This window comes from Lepidochelys kempii, chromosome 5 (genome assembly GCF_965140285.1).
Source record: "Lepidochelys kempii isolate rLepKem1 chromosome 5, rLepKem1.hap1, whole genome shotgun sequence".
Lineage (NCBI taxonomy): Eukaryota > Metazoa > Chordata > Testudines > Cheloniidae > Lepidochelys > Lepidochelys kempii.
In genome coordinates this window covers 74465189-74486656 of record NC_136384.1, presented here as the reverse complement: position 1 = coordinate 74486656, position 21468 = coordinate 74465189, and the positions used below count along the sequence as shown (strand labels likewise).

At 41.4% G+C, this 21468-nt stretch overlaps 1 protein-coding gene across 7 annotated transcripts in view; it reads left to right on the top strand.

Annotated features, from left to right (window-relative positions):
• Nucleotides 1-21468, top strand: part of SEMA6A (semaphorin 6A) — a 131833-nt gene that overhangs the window by 43401 nt on the left and 66964 nt on the right. For all 7 annotated transcript variants that reach the window (XM_073344767.2, XM_073344764.2, XM_073344768.2 and 4 more), the window contains exon 2: nt 17437-17574. In XM_073344767.2, the coding sequence (XP_073200868.1) occupies nt 17475-17574 (100 nt within the window). In that variant the 5' untranslated portion in view covers nt 17437-17474. The remainder of the gene's footprint in view (nt 1-17436; nt 17575-21468) is intronic.

The window sequence follows — 21468 nt, the reverse complement described above, 5'->3', positions numbered from 1 at the left end:
CCAGAGAGATGAATCATCACGTTTGTGCTTCTTGAACTGGAAACTGTACTTTCAAGCCATGTCCCTGCTGGAACACAAACTGTGCTAGCAGTAACTCATCTTTTTTAGTGAACATTTCCATGTGCATGCTGAGGGTTTTGAAGGCCTTGTTACAGGACTGAGGAGCAGTGGTTTTATATATTTGTCAGAGTGTTGGCCTTGGGTGGCGAGGCATGGCTCAGGGTTAAAACTGGTGATTTAAAAATCAAAACGACTAAATAAAATTACCCAGTTTAAACCGGCAGAATTGCAAGTGAGGACCACTTTCAACATGCTTTGATGAAAAAAAAAATCCTGTATTTCACCTCTTATCCCTCTTTTCCTCTTTGTCTGTTTATATGGATTGTAAGCTTTACAGGGCAGGAACCTGTTTTCTTATGATTTGTAGACCTCTACCACTCTTTCGGGAGATATATAAATAGCAATTAAGGGTTACATCCTGGATGGTTTAGTCCAGTGTGGCCAAGGCTATTTATTTATTTTTTTCTCCAGTTAAGCAATCTGGTTGATCCCAGGGCACAGATTAATTCCCAGCAGTGTTCTGGCACTGGGATGTTGCACAAGGTTTGTAATTTGTATGTATGGTAGACACAAATTGGGTTACAACCATCACTTTATGTGTGAAAATGGTTCCTAACCCAGTTACAAGCACTGGTGTGAACAGGGTCTCATACTGCAATCTTTCCTTCAACTGACACAGTGCAACTAAAGCCTTTTAGGACACTGGTAACCCCTGGATTATAGTGTGCGGTTGGTTAGGAGTAAATTAGTAATCAAATTTCTAATGTACAGGTCACCGGAGTCAAAGAGAGAGGATGAGCCAGGGATGGGGGAGGCTGTTGTTGGTAAGCTGAGGGGATAGGTTTCCTATCCCAGCAGTCACACTGCCTTAACTCTAAGTAGCATCTGGTTTTGCTAATTAGAGCTGCTTTATTTCAGGCCTGTCATAAAGGAGAACATACCTTTTGTCTGTGTTTACATTAGAAATACCTTGAAAGCAGCATATTAGAAATGAAAGGTTTTATATGGCTCTATGTATTTTTTTTCAAAGTTATAATAAATCCTGTTTAAAAAAAATCCAGAGAGAAGGAGAATGCTGGCAAATGTTTGCATTTTTTAAGCTACACTATGTAGTTTATATTAGGCCAGCATTTTTTCTTATATGATTAATTCTGTTCATTTCTAAACATGCATAACAATCAAACAAAGATTGTGACTTGAAGAAACTGAAGTGGAAAATGTTACAAATTAGATTTTTGTCATCATTTGCATATTCAGTCAGGCAGAATGCTGCTGGGGTACTGCCCCTCTCTCCTGTAGCGGGGGCGGGGGGGCCCTCATATTACTCAGCTGTTCCCAGGGGGAGAGAAGCAGCACATTCCACTCCAAGGGGAAGGGGAGGCAGGTCACCCACTTCCATGGGGGAGCAGGCAGTGAACTTCATTCTTTGGGAAGAAAGAGGTGAGGGGAGGAAGCGCACTCAGCTCCCAGAAAGGGGAAGGCAGCTTTCTATACACCTCAGTGCAAAAGATAATCACATCTTTCCATTGTAGTCTCTCCTTAAAACACACCTCTTCTGCAAAACCTACCATTGTTTTCCCCTCAGTGAATGTTACAATCCTGATTTACACAAATGCAAATCCAAAAGTACCTTCCAGCATTGTGAAATAAAATAAGACCATTTTCTGGCCATCCAGAGCATCCTAGTTATTTGAAGCACTGACCGTGTACTTGGCAGTGTCTGAATGGCAGGGAAAGAGACTGTCTCTGTCCCTCAGAACTTGCAGTCTAAATGGGCAGACAAGACAATTTGGATATATCAGTTCTTGGGAGAGGTTGGAAGAGCTCGGAACTTCAAGAGGTGTCTGGGTGTGAGGTGGGGGGCTATTCAATTCCTGGTGTAAGGGAGGCAGCATCCTTAGCTTTTGTAGGTGAGGGAGTCATTATATCTAGCTCTTCTGATGGAGAGGAGACTCTGGGGAGCTTTTTGGGGTTAGGACAGAAAACATGCTCAGTGTTTTCCTGTACCATGTACTCAGTAATAACTTTAGAGGACTCCTCATTCTTATTAAACTGAACTGGCCATTTATTAAAGCAATTTATGGCTGCTCCACTTGCAGCTTAGTCTTCCTAACTATGTGCAAACTGACTTCCTGGAGCCTTTTCCAAATACTTCTCTCCTGCAACCCTTGCACATCCCTCCAGATTCCATTCAAGTCGCTGTACTCAGCTTCTATCGGAGGAGGTAGCTTGCCCAGAACCTTAGCAAAAGGTGCACACTTGCTTGCTGGGGGAAACACGCTCAGTTCTAGGGCTGGAACGAGGAACAGAGGGCTTGGATCCTGAGATTGGAGGTGTACTCAGATCCTCAGCAGAGGTGATAATGAAGTACTGGGTGAATTTCAACCTTTTTTCTATTTGTAGATTCAAGTTTTTAAAAATGTATTTGTTATTCAAAATAATTCATCAACATTTTTGCAATTTCATTTATTCTGTGGATGATTCTTTTAGCTGTGTTGCTTAGCTGTGATTGGCCGAGTGGTGGTCTTTCTGGGATGAACCTGACTCTTACAATCAAGTTCCTGGTGGGAATGTTTTCAAAACTGAATTCAGAATTTGCTTTCCACACTGATTTAAGAGTATTATGTCATTCTGCAGCCGCTTCATTGACTGATTCAGCTTTGTGATGGATATCCACGAAAAGTCAGTCCTGAGGGTCAGGAGATAGGAGCAAAGTGTAGAGATCAGGAGTAGAGATGCTCAATACTTCCAGAACAAAGGATTTAGACAATAAGATTTTTAATTAAAAATATTTTTTCTAACAGAACTGGTGAACACACACACAAAAACTGCAGGAAAGAGAAAATAATGCCGGCCCTTCACTCTATCTTAATCCCATATCTGAGAGAAAGGTTCTCTGAAAATCTGTTCTAGAGGGGATACCGTGTCCTAGAATTTTGTACATATGCACACACATCCCTCTTTTAGTGTGAATCTTAAACGCTTGTGAATAATGTGTTGGCTGTGCTGCATTAGAGTTGAAAGCCTCTGAACTGAGCAACCATATATCATCACATAGGTGATATTGATCCTGTTGTTCAGGACATCAGAAACTCTCTGAAGGCTGGTTAGAAGGGAGAATTCTGTTATATTTCATGGGCAGCTGAATGGCAATATGTGCCTTTCCTCATTTCAGCAGAGAGAATGGGAGTCAGGACATTGGTCAATAAAGCTGTACAAGGCCAGGAGAAGGTAGTTGATTCCTACGGGATTTATGAAAGAGGTGTTGCAAAATCATCCATTCCATGAGACAAATGCTCAGAGCTGTTGAGCACCTACGACTTCTGCTGAAGCAAGTAGGAGTTGTGGATGCTTAATCCTATGGACGTCAATGTCAAAATTTCCACTGATTTCAACAGAAGCAGGTCCAGGCCCTTTATTTGTAACTGGTATTTGGCATTTCTCTGGCAAGCCAAAGAATCATTGCTCTAAAGTAATGAGAAAACATCAGTCCTTCAGCTCGTAATCATGTGTTTATTCCTATAGATGCCAATGGTATTATTCACATGAGAAAGGGCTGGAGGACTGAGTCTATGGCAAGAACATGAAACCATCATGCCAGCAAAGATCTCTCCAGGCTTTTCAAGTTACCACAGTAAAAACATACTGCCTGCAGTCTCATTAAAAAGCTATTTGAGTATCTGATCTAATTCCTTTTGTGCTTTTTAAAAAAAATCTGTTCTCTCTCTGCTGGCAGAGATCCTTGTCTTGGCTGTAGATCAACAAACACTGGCAACTGACCAATTGAACATCCAGGTTATTGAGGCCCATCAAAAGTCATAGGAAATCGCTCTCTGCCCTACTTGATATAGATTATATAACCGGCAGAGGTGAGGAGGGAGAAACAACAGAGCAGCAGCTACAATGTTCCTGTTCCTACACAGGAATTATACTTTTGTCAGGCAATTCATGAAGTATTCATGCAAGCCCAGAAAATACACAGCCACGCCAGAGAGCTCACAAATGTTCATGAATTTTTCTTGTCAGGCACCCCTTGCCTGCTTCGAAGGATGAAGTTTATGGCTGGGGAGGAGAAAAACTCTTCAGTCATCTGAAAAAGCACTAAGTTTCAATGACAGACAAACCAAATAAATTATCCAAACATACATCAATCCCTAAAGTTAGTGAGTACCCTGTCCTGGCAGTGAGTTGGTGGGTATAATTTCATAGTTTGGCAGAGTGCTGATGTCTGGTGCTATATGCATTTTTTTAACTCTACAAAATTAGCTAGAATATTTGTAATAATGTTTTCAGCATCAGACTTAATTGTGTGTCTGAGCCGTCGAAGTTTTTTCCTTTCCAATATATCTCATTATTGTTTGTTGGAACACGAGTGCAATCAGTCATTCCTAAAATAACTGTAGAAACCATCAATGATACAAAAGTCTTTTTGTCTTGTTGTTACAGTGGCGGGCTGAATAGTTTAGCCTGTCCTAGCATGCTACCTGGAAACAGATTGCTGACTCATCCATGTGACATTCATTGTTTCCTTTGCAAAGACCCTGTATAGGTTATTGAAAGGGCAGAGAATATTTCCTGCAGGAGAGGAGAATGACTTTGCTTTGTTCTACCAATTATCCAGAGACTGGATTAGAGGTTTCCCCTTCCGGCAAGAAAGCTAACCCATCATTTCAGTTCATGCTTTCATACTCTGTAGACCCCTTTTCTCTCACTGCGCTGGACTGGATCTTTTCCTCAACCTTTCCAAAGATGTAAAGTACATAATAACAGAGTTATTACTCCTATAACTTGCACTCTCGGCTGCTATCAGAGTCGCTCTGGCTCCCTTTCTATACTATTCTCAATCTCCCAAGAAACAGGTGTGAATGAATGCACATGGATGCTTGTACTCTAGAGTAAATGGGTGAGGGCATGTCTACATTAACAGTGCTGCAGCGACGCAGCTGCACCAGTGCAGCTGTCCACTGTAGCGCTTACTGAAGACGCTACCTATGCCTACAGAAGAGCTTTTCTCATCAACATAGATACTCTGCCTTCCCGAGAGGCGGTAGTTATGTCGACAAGAGAAGTCCTCCCGTCATCATAGCGCTGTCTACACCAGGGATTAGGTCCACACCCGTGAACGACATAGTTATCCTGACATAAGTTTGTAGTGTAGACCAGTGCTGAATGTATACCTGCACAGAAATGTAGTGTGCCTGTTTAGTGCAATGTCTGAGCTCTTCCTGAATTACCACCTTTCTTTGTCTGACCATCAGTATCTCAGTTTTGTGCCTGCTTTTCAAATCCCTTCACATCAGATAATTTCACATTTCCTCTTGATACTGGTCTCTTGGTAATTAGAGTGACTGTGCAGTGTTCTATTAATTAAAGAAATTGTGATTTTATATTTAGGGGTTAATTGGTGATATCTGCATATAACATTTTCCAAAGATAAATTAGATTACAGTAATTAACCTTGTGTCCAGCATAGCAGACAATAAGCGTTTGTCTTAAGAGTATCCTGGAAGTAGGATCATTTAATATAGCTATTGGCTCCTTTCATTGACTTTTTTCATATTACCAAAGTAGGTGAAATGAAGCTATGGATGAAAAATATGCCATGTGGTCACACGAGTGATCCTTTTTCCACAAAAAAATTCTCAAGGATGGGATTATTTCTTGTATCAACCTCTCCATAAAGCTGTTAAGATTATAGATGATGTATAATTTGGTAATTTTCTGGGCATAAATTCAGGCAGAGTAGAGCTCAGAGACTGCCACTTGCAACTAGCAATTACCAGCAGACTGCAGGAACTGGATGATTGGTAACTGCAAGCCTGGAGATCATCCCATTTTGGAAAAGCAAAACTAGACAGATGTCCAGAGTCCTTTAGGGTTTTTGTTTGTTTCTTTATGGCCATACACACTAATGAAAAGATCTGAAAAGTATATGATTCCACAAATTACCAGTAAAAAGAAATAATTAAAGACAAATAAAGATCTAGACAATCTATCTAAATTTTACATGCCCATCACCTTGATATGTGAGCACCTGAGATAAAGTGTTTGTGGAATCATGGAGGCAACATTCCAGTCTCATTCTTGCTGTAGTGCTCTCAGTTTTGTTGTCACCATCGACTTATGCTTACCTACAAGGTGCTTTTAAAATTTGTCTTAGGGATTCCATCTGTTTTTCATCCATTACTTATTTTTACAGCAGTCTCCCTCTTGCCATTCTGAAAGGTGGAAAGAAACCAGAGAAAATTGATTTCATAAACAAATAAGGGAATAAATGTATAAACACAAGTCTTCAAGAACTCTTTGCTTACCTGCAGTTTTTATCTGTCAGGGACATACATAAATTATCATGATGAATTGGTTGCTTTCCAGGGGGAAAGTTTTACCTTTACCTTCTCATTCTCCTTCAGAAGTTGTGATGTACATTTATAAAAGTCTTCTTGCCTGAGTGGAATATTGCTGTATTTCACTGAGCAACCTTTCATAGACTATGATCTTGAAATTTGGCCTAAATCCTGTTATTGACAGGACTAGACTATTCTGGTATGTAATGGGTACTGGATTATCTTAAAGTTGCCATTGTTGCTGTGGAAGTAATGCACTTTCATGGGGGCATGGCACAAGTGATTGGTTTAATTGAGCCATGATTTAAATTTTTAAAATTGATTAGCATTGTGGGATGGTTACAGTAAATTTGATTAATATTTTTTGGACTGTGGAGTTTCAGTCACTTTTGAGCTAAAGTTGATTAGTATCTTTTGAAACATATACTGTAGAAAGTTGTTATTCTACCGAATGAGAATCAAACCAGGTTAGTGACTCTTTTTTTCTGATTAGATTGCATTAATGTGACCAACATTACATATCAGTAATTGCACAAAAGCTAGATGACGTGCTCTGATTACTTAACAGTTGACTTAAATGTGTTCTCTGCTGTTTCGGGAAATTAAAAGGTGGACATTTTCATTTCAAACAAATACAATGTGTTTCTTAAAGCAGTCAAATGCCACAAATCAAAAGATAATATTTGTTTTGAACTTTAAACAAATATGCAAAATAAAAAATATTTATTTATGATTATGTTAAGCAGCAGTCAGCCACTCTAACACACAATGGATCTGTTATGTGGGATCCTAATTTTGGTCTAGAATAATGCTATGCTTTTCATATGATTTGATCTGTTGTGCAGACATATATCAACTGTAAATTACTTTTTTGTTTTCCTGGGTAGGGGAGGAGATGGAAGAAAGGACTGGAATCTATTTAAATATGCGCCCACAATAATGAAAGGAGACATATGCTGAGCAACTGAGGGAATCTGGCCTGAAGAGTTTAATGCACTAGAGGGATTATTTTAGAATTACTGCCTGATCCTGAAGTTATGTTTACTGCAGACATGTAGCAGCTCAGACGACGTCTGCAGGGCTTTGTCAAATTTTTAATCAGTGGCAATTGGCAATATTGTTGTGAAAACAGGCACGGTTTCATGTTTCACCTTTGCTGTTATCGATAATAAAAAAAAGGAAGAACATATTTCATTCTCTCTCTATACCTGTGGATCACAGGCTGCAGTGTAATTTTTATTCCATATACCGAAAGAGAGAATAGAACGTGTATTGACTAGCACTGATATTTCCCAAGTAAATTTAGGGTTGAGAAGACTAATGGTATTGCTGGTAGTGTATCTGTTTTCTATTAAGATTGCTGAGATTAAACAGCAAAGTATATATGAGAGATAGTGTTCTTTCTTGTCAAAAGGCAGTGTTACGTTTAGCTCTTACATCAATTCAAATCTTGAAGGTGGTTTATTGAAGCCCACATACAATCAATATAGCTATTTTTATCTCTTAAACAAGTGAGGTGTATTTAAAATAATAAAGACATCATTGTAATGACTGAACAAGCCGTTCTAAAGTTAGATCTGTTGCTGTATGTATTTCTGGTGGTAAGGAACAGGAATAATTTGGCAACTGCCTTTGTTCTCTAATGCAGGCCTATTGCCCCAAAAATAAAATTGAAAATGTTTCTGGCAATAGTTCTGCAAGCACAAATGGTTTTCTTGCCAGTTTTGGCAAGCCTGTTTTCAGTATAAAACTGAGCAATTATAGAAAGTGATATATTGCATGATATAATACTACCATCAGCATCAAGACAAACAACATGTTCATTGTGTCTTTTGCCGTATGAGCAGGTTATTGCCATTGCATTATCCATTCCACTAAAACATGTACCTCTTATACCCTGACAAGCAGATAACCAGAGGAGTAGAGAGGAGCAGATGCTTTAGCAAGGAACTGTGGCCATTTTCTCATTTGTGTTGGCTCCGTATTTCAATGCAAATATCACTGAACAGGTGGCTGATGAGGTCCCTGTAGATTGTTTACAGTAAAGGTTACAACCAGAATCGATAGGCCTGAGATACTTCTAATTCCATCTGGGAGATGTTCATCTTCCATCTGACTGTTCCTTCTCTGAACAACAGCATCCTATTAAAGCTGTAATCACTGGAACTGTGTCACTCAGGTCAAAGGAAGGTTCTTCCTATTAAAGCCTTCATTTGTTCTTTACATTTTCCTTTTGTACTATACTGGGGTGATCAGTAATGATGATCTCTACAAGATAGGTAGCCAGCATTACCTACTGACATGACACCTTCTTCAGGAAGAGGTTTATCAGTTCTGACTGGGGGTTTTGCAAATCTGTTCAGCTTATCAGTCGCTGAATCAGGGGGATAGTGATACAACACCCAGAGCTGACATTGCAGTATATGATTTATTGCCTGTGTAACACTGCAAATGAGTACTCACATTTACACAAACATCAGCATGCTACAATAGAACCAAATCCTCTTGAAACGTTTTTGAGAAATATTTGCATTTTGATTTGAAACTCAATTTTAGCCTTAAGTTTGCTCTAGCTTTACTGGAAAGTTGCACACATCCTTGAATAGATGATTACGTAGTATCTGGTCATACTTGTTAGGTAGATTTTTATTACTCTCGTCAATAAAGGTGTATGCTGTCACTTGCTATATAAGGAAAAATATATCCTATGTTCCACCACTGTATATCCCCCAGGTCCAATTGTTATATCTGGGATGCAGCCTGCAGCAGGGAAATGAGTAAGCAATGCTAAATCTAGTTAAAATGGTACTAAAGTGCATATATCACAGGATGCCCATATATTCCCCCGAATTTGTGAGGAGTGCTTTGGGGAGTGTATAACTGATGTGCATAGAATTTATGTGCACATTTTATTTGATTGATTGATTGATTGTGGTAGCCCCTATGGAGCCAGGTCATAGACAAGGAGGCCATTGTACCAGGCACTATATAAACACCTACAAAATGGTCAGACCTTGCCCCAATGAGCTTACAGTTAATAGAGGGCATGTTCAATGGAAAGTGGGAGGGATATGGGCTTCTCTGCACAAACCTGGACCATGTGGCATTCTCTGCCCCCTAGTAATGTGCATGTGGGAGAGGCCCTAATCAGTGTGCAAATTAAAACATCCCAGGTGGCTGCTATACTTTATACACATCAGTGGTTCTCTTTTACTGGCCAGATACCTGGAGTGTTTGAGACATGTTTGGCCACAGGAATCGGGTGGGCAGCTGTAGAGACAACAGGAGCAGGACAAGAGAGGGAAAGATGAATGATGGATGCACAGTGGATCACAGAGAGATGTTGATGGTTAGTAGCTATAGAGGAAGAGGAACCTGGCATGAGTAGTTTCAGCCACCTGCACTCAGGTGACTGATTATCATCACAGGAAAAAAGAATTGGCCATCCCAGACATCATCTTGCTGTGTGCCAGTTCAGTGCTAATGTCCGGCATTCAAAGCAGTTTCCTGATGATTACCACTGTGTCATCTGCACTGTAGTGCTTGTTGATCTCTGCAAGCACCCCTTGAGCTTTCATGGCTTCTGTTCATTCCTTTTTGTCTGCTGCCTGTGGCACCATTCCATTCCCCAGTGAGCATCAGGACACTTTGTATGATCTTTTTTACTGCCACACTCAACCACACCTGAGAGTGGTACCTGGGTGATAGAGATCTAATTTTTACAAAACAGAACTGCTACCCAAAAATCACATATAGCAATAGCATGTTCTCCTGGACACCTTCCTTAGCTGCTTGCACCTGCCTAGCTTTCCTCTTTTCACAGGGACTGTGGTTTGCAAGCTACATTCCTGTTATTGCTGTTTTATTTCTAGCCTCCTTTTCTGTCTTATATAGAGCCATGTCTTTCTCTGTCTAGGAACTGTGAATTTAGAAGGTAGTAAACAATAATAATAATAATGATACTCTGCATTTATAATAGTGCCTTTTCAAAGGATTTCCAAAGGTTTCTCCAACTGGAGGCAGGGGGTGTAAGTGAGTTGCCCATCAACACATAGCAAGCCTGTGGTAGAGTGGGGAATAGAATGCAGATTACGTGACTGAGTCACATACCCTGCTTTTACCACTAGGAAGCATTCTCCTTATATAAAGCAAGTGGGACATGTATACACACACACACACCTTTCAATGAGAGTTAGTCTCCCAAGTGTCTAAATCACTTTTGAAAATGGGACTTAGGTTCCTAAGTCACTTTTCGAAATTTTATACCTAGAGATGAACAAACAAATTTAGATGAACCTGCCTTTTAGAACTCTTTAGATGTTTTTAAGTTGTCTAATTCCTCCTCCCATCCCTTCATTATTTTTCATGTTTGCTGGGCCCCTGAATGTGATGAGAGAGCCTGTTCTCCAGATATTTATGGGTATCCCCCTGGATTGTTGATCCATGGATTCTGCTGGTTTTACTGGCCCCGTCTCCTTTCCTCATATAGTAGTTCAAATTCTTTTCCCTGGAGGGAAGGTATGACTTGAACTCTTAGATTTCTTACTCACAGATTCTTCAGCACATTTTATTTCACACACACTCCAAGTCTTGTTTGCAGGATGGTAGCTTGTCGCCTTTAATTTGTTTAAATATATATGTATTCTTCTCATTAATAGAGTCATGAATTTTTATGGTCATTAAGGTCATTCAGTCTCACTTCCTGCCTAACACAGGCCACTGGATTTCACCAAGTAATCCCTGCATTGAGCCCAATAGTTTGTGGTTTGAATTACAGCATATCTTTTGGAAAGACATCTTGTCTTCATTTAAATGATTGGAGACCCACATTAAAACCCTGGTGGTATTGTTCTGCTTTCTGACTTTACTTGGAATTATACCTGATTAACTGAGGGTATAGCTGAATGGAAAAGTTAAATCAGAGTTTCTCTGACATGGAAGATTGTAGCTCTTAAGGGCTAAGCTATATTTGCAGCTGCTACTGATTTAACAGAAACTATCCCTCTGTTTTCAGGAGCCAAACTGACCTTTTCACAGAATTTATCAAGAAATTGGCACTTCATTTTTACATTTTACTTGTAATATGGGCAGAGTAAGGCAAACCCTTCTTACACAGTGCAGACACACTCACAACAAGGTAATAGGATATTATGGCAGTAGCAATATATTCATTTCCTTAGCCAAAGGGTTATTCTGCAAGCATTTCTGCCTTGAACCATCACTCACTAAACACTAAAAAAGATCAGACAGCAGAAGGCTGATGTCATGCTGGTGTCTTTCTCTTTGGCTCGGAGAGTCATGGTTTCTAGAAGTTATGTATTGCATTTGGCTCAAAAAATCAAACCATTCTCCTTATATCACAAGCCATATTGAGCCAGGGACACTATTACCTCCTATCTTCAAATACTCCGTGAGGCCAGTAATTTGTTTTTTTCCAATGTATAAATTAGAGACTAATAGATATAGAAACTTTATTGATTTATTTTTATTGAAGTAGCACCTCAATGCCCTTATCAAGATCAGTGCCACGCTGTGCTGAACTCTTGCCCCCAACACTTCCCTGTTTTCTCCCATAGGGGACTCAGATTTGCAAATAAGACAAAAGATTATGTGATTTCTTTATACCTAATCACTACAACAACAAAGAGGGGGGGAAATATATACTTACTAAGGAAAAGTCTCGTCTCACTAATATCTGTGCAACTCTAATAAATTGGTTAGTCTCTAAGGTGCCACAAGTCCTCCTTTTCTTTTTGCGAATACAGACTAACACGGCTGTTACTCTGAAACCTGTCAAGAACACAGTTCAAGGCAAGATACTCTTGCATCAATGTATACTTGCATTAGTCCTAGGAATTCAAGAAAACAGACTGCTTGTTTGTGTTCTTCAGAACTCAAAAGCAAGCCATACCCTTTCGTAAAACCTCACTAGCTCAATGACTAATAATACTGTGAATTGATATAGAATTTTTCATTCAAGTACTTTAAAGCATTTATCATGCTGTGCCTCCGGAGTTTACAAGTAAAAAAACCAAGCAATCAAAAACCCACTTACCAAAATTAATACTTTTTCTGTTGGAGCTATGTGCGCTTTTGAATAGGAAGAATGGAAGTTCTTGGAGCCAGAACCTCAGCTGATATAAACGGGCATAGCTTTATTGAAGTCAATGGAGCCACACTGATTTACACCAGCTGAGGATCTAAACCTTGATGTTTACAAAGCCATTATTTGGAGATGGTACCTGTACTCTCTGGGCATCACCATCTGGCTACTTGTGCTTCATCACATGCTGCATATGGAAGGACATTTGGTTAGGAAGTAGTTCCATCACACTTGTAAGTCAAAACACTTGCATCATTCAAAGGAGCCCAACTAGAACAGAGAACTTGCTGAAAAGGGAATTTATACTAGAAAGGAATGTAACTATTTCTAACAAGCATCTTTCTAAAATTTCACTGAAACTGGACAAAAATCTTGCTCTGCAGAAAGGATGCCAAAATTCGTATTAAATTAGTATAATTACCTTCCAGAAAAAGCTGACATTGGCTGATAGACTCACCTTGGATCCAGTTCTCCATTGCTCTGTAAGCATTTACCCCAGCGAAGAGTGGATATAATGTATTAACAGAGCAGAATGGGAGCAACTTACTTTGTACTAATGCTAATGACTACACAAAGTGTAGGGTGGTACATAATCAGCCTCCATGTTTATTAGAAACAAATAAAAATATCCTTAAGAATGATGGAGGATTTTGGCCTGAAACGAGTTAGGTGCCGAAGTTCCAGTTTTGGAACCACTACGATGCACAAAACTCCCGCTGAACCCTGTAGGCATCTAAACTCACGTGACACCTACGTTTTTGTGGTAAAGTTCCGTGGGCACCTATGTTTCAGCCTCCAAGCATGTGCACTTTTGCCTCCCAACTGGCACCTGAGCAGCTATCTCCTGCTGAAACCCTAGAGCAATTCACAAACCAGGGAACACAGGCATTCAGCTGCCTAAGTTGGGTGCAGGGCCCAATCTGGTAGGGGCCTTGTGAGCATGTTTACTAGATTGGGCCCTTCAGATGAGTTCTCACAAAATACCTGGGAAAGAGGAGGTGTTCCCTCATAGCATTTAGCTCAGCGATTAGGGAACTCACCTGGAATATGGGAGTCCCGCAGTTCACCTGAGGGGAGAAGGGATTTGAACGGGATTCACTCCCTCTTAGGTGAGTGTTCTAACCACTCATGATGTGGGGCTCCCTTAGTTTCTCTTGTTGAAAATTTTGCACTGTGCATAAATAATTAAAGAGTCATTGGAGCAGGGAGACTGGATCCTGGGTTTCCCACCTCTCAGTTGAGTGCTCAAAGCTCTAGAGTCATTCACATGCTCGTGCTCTTGCTCTCCATTAAGGGGACATTTCGGGGCAGAGAGTGCAAGCAAGCGAACATGACTCTATAGCCAAGTGCAATGTTCCCTCTAATTTTGTACATCCATGAATTTTGTTATGTGCACCAATATAGAGGTGATGTGTGACGGGGGTGGGCCGAGGAATTCAGAGTGTGCAAGGGGGCTCAGGGCGGGGGGAGGAGGTCTCTGGCTGTGGGGTGCAGGCTCTGAGGTGGGGCCGGGGATGAGGGGTTTGGGGTGCAGGCTGCCCCGTGGCTGTAGCGGGGAGAGAGGACTCTCCCCAGTCCTCTCTCGCCACAACAGCCCGGCACTGGGGCAGCTCTTGGGCTGGGGCCAGGGATGAGGCTCCTCTCCTGTCTACACAGCCCTTGACAAGCCTGCTGTGCAGCTTAGAGGGAACTTAGGTTAAGTGGTCAGAGCACGCAGCTGGGAGGTGGGAGATGGAAAATCAGGTCCCCCTGCTCCAATGACTCTTTAATTAGTTATCTAGAGTGCAGCAGCTTCAACAGGAGAGACTGAGGGAGACCCTGCTCCCATTTCCAAATATCCTATAGCCCAATGGTTAGAGCACTCATCTGAGAGGTGGTAAATCCCTTCTCCCCTCAGTGGGCGGGGGAATTGAACCGGGGGGTCTCCCACATCCCTAACCACTAGGCTAAAACTATGGGGGAAGCACCTCCTCCTCTCCAGCTTCTTGCTAAAATGGTGTAGGCACCTAATGCCAAGAGAGGGTTTGCATATGGGCATTGCAAAGAGCGATAGGGCCTCCCTGCAGTCTGCACTTAGGCACTTATCTCTGAAACATGAGTGGGGCTTAGCACACATTCCTATCATTAGCATCTCCCATTGGCTAGTTTAGGTGGCTCCCTGCGTAGCATGCTAGCTTTTGTGAATCATAGTATAAGATGCCTATTCATTGTATGGGAGCTTAGGTGCCTAACTGAGGCTTTGTGAATCACAGTGATTCTCTAGACACCTAAAAAAGTTAGGCGTTGTGATGCTGAGCATCACAACGCCTCACTTTTTTCTGTGGACTCAGGTCTTTGTGTGTAGAAACAGCTTTGCACTATTAAGCTGTTAGATGGCAGAACTGAAAACTCCTTAGTCTTCTCTTTGTGTTCATGTGAAGAAAAAATCCTGTCAGTTAAACTCTACTTAAAATGACTGGGTAATATAACAGAGGTAATTAGTCTGACTGGAGACCCTCTTGTCTACATGTTTACATGGGACGGTTCAGAAGGTTGAGTGAGAAGAAGGGAGTGATATATCACAACCTCTCCTGAAAAAGGTTTTTAAAGCTCTAAAGTGGAATGGGCAAGATTTATCAATGCTGCCTTAATGCTTTTCCACATATAATACATACATTGTTAGCTAGCTGATGATGTGCTGATAGGAAGTAACATAAAGCAGCTATTCTTCTGTTGCAGTCGCACTGTAAGCCATGTTAAGTTTGAATTATCAGCCTGCAGACTGATATTGTGGGTGAAAAGGGTTTAAATTGAGAAACTGAATTGCTGGTTAAATTTCTTCTAGATAAATTACTGTTCCTCTCTTGTATTTCAGAAAAGAGCTTTGCATTTGACCAAAGCATTTGCAAGAAGGAAGGAATTGAAATTTGTTGTTATAGTAAAGCAGTATGCTTTGTTTTGTCACCTTCTAATGCACTTGTCGAGACAAAATAGGCACTTCATACCAAATATGAAAAATGAGTCTTTAAAGGTAAAGGCAAAACTGTATTTCAAAAGGGACAAAAATCACCCCCTTAATTCTTTTTTCTTTTTAATTCCTGCCTTGAATGCAAACCCTGAGGAATCTGTGGTTTTGAGTATTCTCCTTCTTATTTGTTATTTCTGTTGTGGTAGCACCTAAGGACCTCAAACAAGGATTATTATATTAGGCACTATACAAACATGGATATAGTCCCTGCCCCAGAGAGCTCACAGTCTAGACACTAGGAAACAGGTGATGAATGAGACAAATGTGGGAAGGGAGGAAAGAAGATAGCTATGGGGAGGCACAGTTGCCTCAGTAGTCACAGGTGGCCACTAGCCTAACCAAGTCTCTCAAGACTCCTGCGCATTATGCTCTCCCCATATGTTTCCTCATGTAAAATATAATAGCCAGCCAGTTTCTGTTTTATGTGTTACTTACTCTTGCTGTTGTACCTTTGCCATTCTTTTAATGCTGTGTGGCCGTCGAGGAGTCAGTTAGTTAATCACAGAGTGGCTCACATCAGAGTTTATTTTCTGTGGGTTCAAACTTTGGTTAATAAAAATACAGAAGCAGCCAAGTTTTCAAGTGTGTGTGTGAACAATAATAGGCAAACATGGAGTATAATAAATCATCTAGTTATAGCCCTGAGGGATCACATTGCCCTTCAACAGAGTTTCCATCTGAAGTTCAGTTATAGGAGCTGGGATTTTATTTCAAAGCACATATCAGAAAAGGCAAATTAATTAGTGTGACGTTTCCAATTGAATAAATGATTGGGAACCAGCTGTGTCTGTGAAATTGCAAGTAAAAATGCAACACTCAGAACTTGTTAATGCTTTTTTTGGCATGGAAAAAGGAGACATAGGTATCTAATATTAAATGGTGTTGCAAAAGGGCAAGTTAGCACTTTATTTGCCAAAGTAACTTTCAAAGACTATCTAGGTTACAAAGTTTGACTTTATGCACATAAATCTTGAATGATTGGCATACTACTGTAAAATAGCTTTGTTCAGAAAGATAATCTTTGGCACGCAGCATTTAAGGTTTGAAACCCTGGAAGGGATGAAAAGAAAAACCCACTTTTAGACTGATTTCCCCTGCAGATCAGCACCTCTGTGAAATTTGCCTGGGAATTATGAGCTATTTACTGTATTATGATGTTTTCTTTCACTGTATGCACAGGCACCTTTTGTTCTTTTTATCTCCAAGATTTGGGGATTTATTTATTTATTTATTTAGCACATGAAATATTAATGAATGAATACATTGGTGAAACGTGAGGGGGAAAAACCATAATGTTAGACAGTTCTAGTCACCTTTATTTTATTTCAAATTGGAGTATTGGTTTTATGATACTTAAATTTATGGGTATCTATTTTTATGGTAAAGCCCAATGACATGTTCAGTGTGCTCCATCAAACTGTCCATGTTTCTGTGTTTGATTCACAACTCTGCAGGATATGAATCAGTCTTCCAGTATAACCCTTAATCACTTTTTTTTAACTTAAATAATGTAGTATGGTTTTTATTTATGCCCTGTGTCATCATCTAATTCTGTAAACCTACCCAAAGAAACAGCAGATGGAGTATTTCCCTAAAAACTCGTGTCAGCTATCGATTGACTCAGAAGACAAAGTTTCTTTATTGGGTCCAATCAGCTGAGACAGAAAATTCACAGGTAGCTCACAGCATATTTAAATCTGTTCAAAGCCAAATTGAGGCACAACTGATACGGGCAAGTGAGGCTTGAGGAATGAAAGAAAAGTGGCCCAGCAGGGCAGGCCCTTTTAAAAATTACACTTATTTGTTACTTTATAGTGAGAATCCCCTTTGTTATCTGTTGACCATTCAAGCCCTACTTTCTGTGTGCAGTAGTTAAAATAGAATGGACAGGAAGCTCTTATGCCCTTGTTTGTTTTCCACAGGGTGAAGTGAAGAAGTAAAATCTCCCCGCTGAACTACTATGAGGTCAGAAGCCTTGCTGCTATATTTCACACTGCTACACTTTGCTGGGGCTGGTTTCCCAGAAGATTCTGAGCCAATCAGTATTTCGCATGGCAACTGTAAGTATGAAAGGCCTGGTGCTTTTTTTCTCCCCCAAGCTCCAAGAAGGAATGTATTGATCACTGAATGTTTCTTATTTCTTGATAGCTCTTCAGATCAGCCAGATTACATTCCCAGATGATAAAACTAGAGCAGAGCACTTTTGCCCTGATTTGTGTTTTCAGAACTGATGAGCTGCTTGCTCCCCCAAAACCATAACCTAGAATACTCTTCAAACGGGAGTTTCTGCAGTGCAGTCAGTCCAGTTTCCCATCCTACCCAACAACAAATGAAGAAAGCTTGTTTTTCATGAGCAGAGGGTTTCTTACCTTTCTCCCCAGAAGCAAAGTTCTGGAGAACCAACCAAGTCCATATATCAAGTGTAGCTCACTAATGTAGCTGTGTTGAGAACATATCATTGAAATGATTTTCTAGAACTATACAAATAACCAGATTTGTTTGCTCAGCCTTTGATGTATCTTTGTCCCACTTTACCATTTGGCATTTTGGGCAGTAAAACTGTTTGTAAGATTTTGACAAAAAATATTTTGGTGAAAAGCCAACATTTTTGCAATAAATATTCTCCTTTTTCTGACCTGCTTTAATGGGGAGTCTCTCTGAGACTAGGCTAGCACACGGTGCTGCAAGTCAGGATCAAGATGGACTGGCTGGACTAGGTGGGAAAGCATGCACTGCATTTGATCACCTAGCTCAGACCCTCAGTATTACTAAGTTCCTCTTTATCACGGTTATCACAGTTCAATCACAATTTTTCCAAAAAGGCCTTCCGAGGACTAAATTCACAAGGGAGACTTAGACATGTCACAGCCTCTTTAGTAGCCGAAATGCAACAAACAGGTGCCATTGGCATTCACACAATCCCCACTCAGCTGCCTCTTAACTCTGGAGGTACCTAGGCATCAAAGTTTCCACTTGTGAAATGTATGAGGTGCATAAATTTATGCCACGAAATCTTACACTGCCGAGCAGCTTGGCATCCAATTCACACCTGTGCCCCAGTGAGTTTACAAAGTAGGCATCCTCCCCGCCTGTGTGGCCCGATCCATTAGGTATACACATAGCCCAGACAGGGATTTGAACACAGAGCTCCTCCTTGCAAGTGAGTGCTGTAATTTCTGGGCTCTCTCTCCTGTTGGAGCTATTCCACTTTGTATAACTAATTCAATATTCATTAGTGTAGAGACTTGAACTTGAGTCTCCCCCTTCCCAGGTGAGTACTTTCCGGGCTGTGGAGTCATTGCCACTCTGGCCCAGGAGTATTTAATTATTTTATACAAAATGAAACAGCATCAACAGGAGAGACTGTGAGAGACCCACCCCAGAATACTCAGTGGTTAGGGCACTCTCCTGGAAGGTGTGAGACCTGTATTCAAATTCCCCTCTGCCTGATTTGAACAAATGTCTCCCATCTCTAAGGTGAATGCTCTAACCTCTGGACTATGGAATAAAAGGGTGAGATACCATCTGCAACTCAGTTTTTCTTGGGAAAGGGCTGACCTAAGTCCATGAGAGGGTTCACAGCCATGAATCCTGAGGGGAGATAGGCATTTCCCTCTGGCCCAGACTTAGGCACCTAACTCCTTTTGAGGGGCAGGGCTTAGGCCTCTCTCCTCAGCATTTCCTATTGGCCAGGGCTGAAAGTAACATTAAGCACTTACCAGTACGGGGGCCTGGCTCCGGGTCCCCAGAAGAGGCGGGGCCTCGGGTGGAAGGGGTGGAGCTGGAGGGGGTCAGCCTTCCCCAGCCAGCCCATCCACACTGCCTGTCCCACGCCACCCGGGGCTTCGGCTGCTGCCGCAGTAGCCACAGCGGCAGCCAGGAGCCCCGGGCTCTTTTAAATCTCCAGGCCTGGGGCAGCTGCCCCTTTTGCCCCACTGACCGCCGGGGAGGGAGTGGGGGACAAAAGGGGCAGCGATGTTAAAGCGCTGCCGCGATAGTGCTTTAACATTGGCTGCGTACGGGCTGGAACCGGCGTACCGGCCTCCTTTCACCCCTGCTACTGGCTAGCTTAGCTGGCAGCCTGCTTAGCTTGCTGGCTTCTGTGAATCCCATTTTTAGGTGCCTAACTCTCCCCACACATTGTATAGGAAGCCTGGGCGCCTCACTTGGGGTAGTGAATTCTACGAGGTGGCAGGGCACCTCGAAGTTAGACACTGCAACAACTAAATCCCCCTTGTGACTCTAGCCCTGGTGTTCAGCACTTGTCAGGATTGGCACCTGCATTTGTAAAAGTGTGGTAAGGAATGGCAAGTCAGCAATCTTAACCCCTCTGCGGAGGAAAACATGGGAAACTTCTATTTCTATGTTATGAATGTCAAATGGCTGCAAACATACAGGCCCCAATTCACACAAGGGCAATCAGTTACAAAGGAACCAGTGTTGGACAGAGGAAAGCTGGAATGTTAAAAATTAGTACTTCTCAAGTAAATCTTGGTCAGGAAGATTAACCTTCTGAACTTCAATCCTCTGTGAGTTTGGTTAATTTATTTACCCAGGAGTGCGCCGCTCAGATGCAGCATCTGGTTTGCAGGGAAGTTCCTGTTTGTACCCAAGTTTACAGCTGGGCTGACGACAACACAAAGTGATTTGCCCAAGTCTGCACAGTGAGTCAGTAGCTCAACCAAGATTAGCACTGAAGATCCTCCTAGAGAGAGTTCACAGAGAAAATTAAGCAGAATATCTACACTAATAGCCCCCCAAGGTAGCGCTGTTTGTTTGGAGCAAACAGATTTGGGGAGAAAGGGCTTAATGCTTGATTGGATGCCAGTTAACTGCATTATGTGAATGTGCAGGAATTCTCCCTTCTGATGCTGCTCCTACTCATAGTCTCCTTTTCTTTCTGTCTTCTGGGCGTCTTTCTGATTGCCTTCCTGGGAGCTGGCTAGTTGACTGGCTCTTACGTCTAGAGACATGCATTGCAAATGCATCAGACAGACAGAAACTCTGTCAGAAATGTTTTCTGGGTGTCTATTATAGGATCTACATACAGATTGTATGTAGATCCCATCAGTGCATGTTGACTTCCCAGCAACAAGAGCTCTGGAATATAATGAATAAGTGTTCTCACTGACTGTCAGAGTTGGGGAAAAGGCTGAGTGGCTACCAGTGCAGACTTCCAATCAGCATTATCATCTGGCTGCCAGGAAAACTGATGTATCAGACAGGTTGCCAAAAATAAATAAATACAACCAAAACCAGTCATGTTAAATAAATAAATGAAGGTCAATTAATGGCTACCCACAGTTTGTACAAAAAATACAGCTGCCCTGCACTGGCAGCCCAATCCTGTAGGAAACCTGTGAAGCTGGCAATTTTGTACCTAGTAGTGCCAAGTCCTTTGCTCTAACCACTAGCCAGCATAGCCATTGCAGTGACAGATGGGTTACTATAAAATAGGGGAATTGACCTTCTTTTATTTACGGACCCCTAAAAAATTTCAAATGGAGATGCCGTCCCCTTTGGAAATCTTAGACATAGTCTGCGGACCCCCAGGGTCCATGGATCACATGTTGAAAACCACTGTACTATGGTAATGACAACCTTTCACAGACCCCTTAGACATAGTCTGCGGGCCTCCAGATATCCAGGGACCACAGATTGAAAACAATTGCATACTATACCATAAAATAGCTTTGTCCTGAAAGATAAACTTTGGCAGGCAGCATACAGCATTTAAAACGCTGCAGGGGATGAAAGGAAAACTGTGTGGAAGTGCTAAGTACCTTTATACCAAGAGCTCTCAGAGCAGTTTTATACCAGTTCTGCTCTCAGAAATCACAGTTCTTCATTTCTAAAAACATAATGGCTTTCTCCTTGACAATTGCAAACAAAGATTATAACCATGATGAGCTATGCAATCCACTGTGCTATTACTTCAGTACCCCAGGCTGTGT